General features: G+C 70.1%; 1 protein-coding gene across 1 annotated transcript; it reads left to right on the top strand.

Moving 5' to 3' along the window:
• The first annotated feature begins 907 nt into the window (after positions 1-907).
• On the top strand, positions 908-2,966 carry LOC110315744 (probable bifunctional dTTP/UTP pyrophosphatase/methyltransferase protein). Its single transcript, XM_029534769.1, has 8 exons — positions 908-915; positions 978-1,134; positions 1,226-1,273; positions 1,437-1,501; positions 1,646-1,710; positions 1,829-1,931; positions 2,348-2,525; positions 2,680-2,966. Exons 1-8 carry the CDS (start codon positions 908-910, stop codon positions 2,728-2,730), a joined length of 675 nt encoding a protein of 224 aa, XP_029390629.1. The 3' UTR covers positions 2,731-2,966.
• Positions 2,967-3,825: the final 859 nt, after the last annotated feature.

Raw genomic sequence — 3,825 nt, 5'->3', positions numbered from 1 at the left:
TGACCGTTAGGGGCGGAGTCGAGCGCGAGTGACCGTTAGGGGCGGGGCCGGGCGCTGGTGACCGTTAGGGGCGGGGCCGGGCGCGCGTGACCGTTAGGGGCGGGGCCGGGCGCGCGTGACCGTTAGGGGCGGAGTCGAGCGCGGGTGACCGTTAGGGGCGGAGTCGGGCGCGGGTGACCGTTAGGGGCGGAGTCGGGCGCGGGTGACCGTTAGGGGCGGAGTCGGGCGCGGGTGACCGTTAGGGGCGGAGTCGAGCGCGGGTGACCGTTAGGGGCGGAGTCGAGCGCGAGTGACCGTTAGGGGCGGGGCCGGGCGCTGGTGACCGTTAGGGGCGGAGTCGGGCGCGGGTGACCGTTAGGGGCGGAGTCGGGCGCGGGTGACAGTTAGGGGCGGAGCCGGGCGCGGGTGACCGTTAGGGGCGGAGCCGGGCGCGGGTGACCGTTAGGGGCGGAGTCGGGCGCGGGTGACCGTTAGGGGCGGAGTCGGGCGCGGGTGACCGTTAGGGGCGGAGCCGGGCGCGGGTGACCGTTAGGGGCGGAGCCGGGCGCGGGTGACCGTTAGGGGCGGGGATCGCGGGGGCGTGGCCAGGGGCGGAGCTTCGGGTGAAGTGATGTCAGAGGACAGGAAGTGACGGCAGGGGACAGGAAATGACCCCGGCAGGGACAGGAAGTTGTGTCTCAGTGACAGGAAGTGACCTGGCCTTGACAGGAAGTGGTGTCAGAGGGTCAAGAAGGGGTGGGGCTGAACACAAGTGATGTCACTGTGGGCGGGGCTGACACTGATTGATGATCCATGGGCGGGGCTAACACTCGATGAAGTCACCGTGGGCGGGGCATAGCTCAGTGATGTCACCGTGGGCGGGGCTGGCGCCGGCTGATGAAGGCAGGGCCCGGGCACAGCCCGACTGATGTCACGGTGGGTGTGGCCGACCTCAGTGGTGTGGGCGTGGCTGACGCCGGATGACGTTGCCGGGGGAGGGGCCGACACCGATGTCACCCGCAGGGCGTGGCCTTCGAGGTGGTCCCTCCCACCTTCCCCGAGACGCTGAGCCGCGCGGCCTGGCCCCGCCCCCAGGACTACGCCCGCGAGACGGCGGCGGGGAAGGCGCGGGAGGTGGCCGCGCGCGTGGCCCAGGTCGGTGGGCGGGGCCCGAGGTGGGAGGGAGGGAGGCGGGGTCGGCCGGGCCACGCCCCCCGCGAGTGACCACGCCCCGCCCCGCCCCCAGGAGGACGCGGAGACCCCGACGCTCGTCATCGGCGCCGACACCGTGGTGGTGAGTGAGGCCCCGCCCCCTGCGCCGGCCACGCCCCGAGTGCTTCAGCCACACCCACTTCCTGTGACGTCAGTCGCTCACCTCAGGCCCCGACCCTGTTACCCAGACCCCGCCCTCTCCTGCCTGACCCCGCCCCGAGGCTGACCCCGCCCACTTCCCAAAGGCCGTGGAGGGGCGGATCCTGGAGAAGCCGAAGGACCGGGAGGACGCCGTGGCGATGCTGCGCCGGTGGGCGGGGCCAGGGGCGTGGCAGAAAGTGACGTCATGAAGATGTCGCCTCAGGGGACAGGAAGGGGCGGGCCAGGCAGCGTGGTGGGCGTGGCCTCGGTGTGTGACCCTGTGTGACCCCGCCCCCTGCGACCCCGCCCCCAGGCTGAGCGGGAAGCAGCACAGCGTCATCACGGGCGTCGCCTTGGTCACCTGGGGCGGGGCAGCAGGTGAGGGGGCGTGGCCACGGGAGGTGACGGGACTTCCTGTCTGAGGTCACGGGATGGGCGGGACTTCCTGTCCGAAGACCCCAGACTCCACCCCTGACCCCGCCCCCGTCCCCCGCAGGCCCCGCCCAGGAAGTGACCGCCTTCCACGAGGAGACGCGCGTGACGTTCTCGCCGCTGTCGGAGGCGCTGATCCGCGAGTACGTGGACGGCGGCGAGGGACGGTGAGGCCCCGCCCATGGCCCCGCCCCCGCCCCGCCAGGCCACGCCCTCTGCTGGATTTGCATCAAATGATTTGATGAATTTTTCATGAAATTTGCATAACGCGGGATGACATCACCCTTCCCGTCTCTGTGCATTTGCATAAATTAGCATGAATCAGCATGGATTTGCATAAATTTGCATAAAGCCGGATGGCCTGCAGCAAGGGGCGCCCGATGAGGTCAGGCCTCAGATCTGCATAGATCTGCATAGATTTGCATATTTAAAGGGACGGGAGCCCCGCCCAGCCTCATCTGCATACCCCGGGCTGCTGTGGCGCAAGCAGAGCCGTCCCCGCCCTGACCCCGCGACCCCCACGTGACCCCCCCGACGTCGGGGTGACCCCGGCGTGACCCCGCGACCCCGCCCCGCCCCGCAGGGACAAGGCCGGGGCCTACGCCATCCAGGGCCGCGGCGCGATGCTGGTGGAGGGCGTGGCCGGCGACGTCCTGGCCGCCGTGGGCTTCCCGCTCAACCGCTTCTGCCGCGAGCTGGCGCGGGCGCTGCCGGGGGCGCCGGGGAGTGACGTCACCGCCCCCGCGGCGGGCGCGCAGGAAGTGAGTCCCGGGGGGCCGGAAGTGACCGGGGTGGGACAGGAAGTGGTGTCACTTGGACAGGAAGTGGCACTGCTCTGACAGGAAGTGGCGTCACGGGTGGCAGGAAGTGACGTCATCCACGCTCGATCCAGACTCTCGTGTCCCCGCCCCACAGGAAGTGACGTCACCCGCGACAGGAAGTGATGACCTGGACGGCCGGAAGTGAGGTCGCCGTGGCAGGAAGTCTCACCTGGATGCCTGACGTCACCGACCCCAGACAGGAAGTGCAGCCGGCGACAGGAAGTGACGTCACCGACCCACCCCCACACTTGACGTTGGACTCTGACCTCTCGGCCCCCATTGGATCCCCGACCCCGGGGGCGGGAGGAGGAGGCGGGGCCAATCCCCCTCTGTCACGCGGCACCGCGTGGGCGGGCCACACCCCATGCACGAATAAACGATGTCGAGGAAATGTGTGGGCGTGGTCACTGTCGGTGGGCGTGGTCACTGTCGGTGGGCGTGTCTGGCGGGTGTGGGCGGGGCAGGCTATGGGTGGGCGGGGTTTAGACGTCTATGTAAATGTCGGGGCGGGTCCGAGAGCCTGGGGGCGTGGTCTCAGAGCTGTAGGCCTGCCCACCGGTGGGCGGATCCTCACCCTGACCCCGCCCCGACCCTGACCTACCACGCCCTCAGGCCACGCCCACCGTGACCCAGAAGCTCAACCCCTGCAGCTCAGGCCACACTGGGCGGCGCCCGGGAACCTCGGGAGGCCACGCCCACGGGAACTGCGTCTCCCATGATGCCCTGGGACACACTTCCTGTTTTGCACAGGAAGTGACATTCATGAGAGTGGGCGGGGCCGACGCTGACTGAAGTCACCGTGGGCGGGGCCGACACTGACTGAGGTCGCCGTGGGCGGGGCCCACGCTGACTGAGGTCACCCTGGGCGGGGCCGACACTGACTGATGTCACCGTGGGTGGGGCCGACACTGACTGAGGTCACCGTGGGCGGGGCCGACGCTGACTGATGTCACCATGGGCGGGGCCGACACTGACCGAGGTCACCGTGGGCGGGGCCGACACTGACCGAGGTCACCCTGGGCGGGGCCGACACTGACTGAGGTCACCGTGGGCGGGGCCGACACTGACTGAGGTCACCATGGGCGGGGCCGACACTGATGTCACCGTGGGCGGGGCCGACACTGACCGAGGTCACCGTGGGCGGGGCCGACACTGACTGAGGTCGCCCTGGGCGGGGCCGACGCTGACTGAGGTCGCCCTGGGCGGGGCCGACGCTGACTGAGGTCACCCTGGGCGGGGC

This window comes from Mus pahari, unplaced genomic scaffold, assembly GCF_900095145.1.
Source record: "Mus pahari unplaced genomic scaffold, PAHARI_EIJ_v1.1 scaffold_8855_1, whole genome shotgun sequence".
Lineage (NCBI taxonomy): Eukaryota > Metazoa > Chordata > Mammalia > Rodentia > Muridae > Mus > Mus pahari.
The sequence above is the reverse complement of the archived record's forward strand: the minus strand, read 5'-3'. Positions and strand labels throughout refer to the sequence as shown.

Bases quoted from the DNA above. Each gene is read 5' to 3' on its own strand.
- LOC110315744 (XM_029534769.1), top strand. The intron at 1,274-1,436 runs GTGAGTGAGGCC...CACTTCCCAAAG, and splicing joins TCGGCGCCGACACCGTGGTG to GCCGTGGAGGGGCGGATCCT. The intron at 1,711-1,828 runs GTGAGGGGGCGT...CGTCCCCCGCAG, and splicing joins CACCTGGGGCGGGGCAGCAG to GCCCCGCCCAGGAAGTGACC.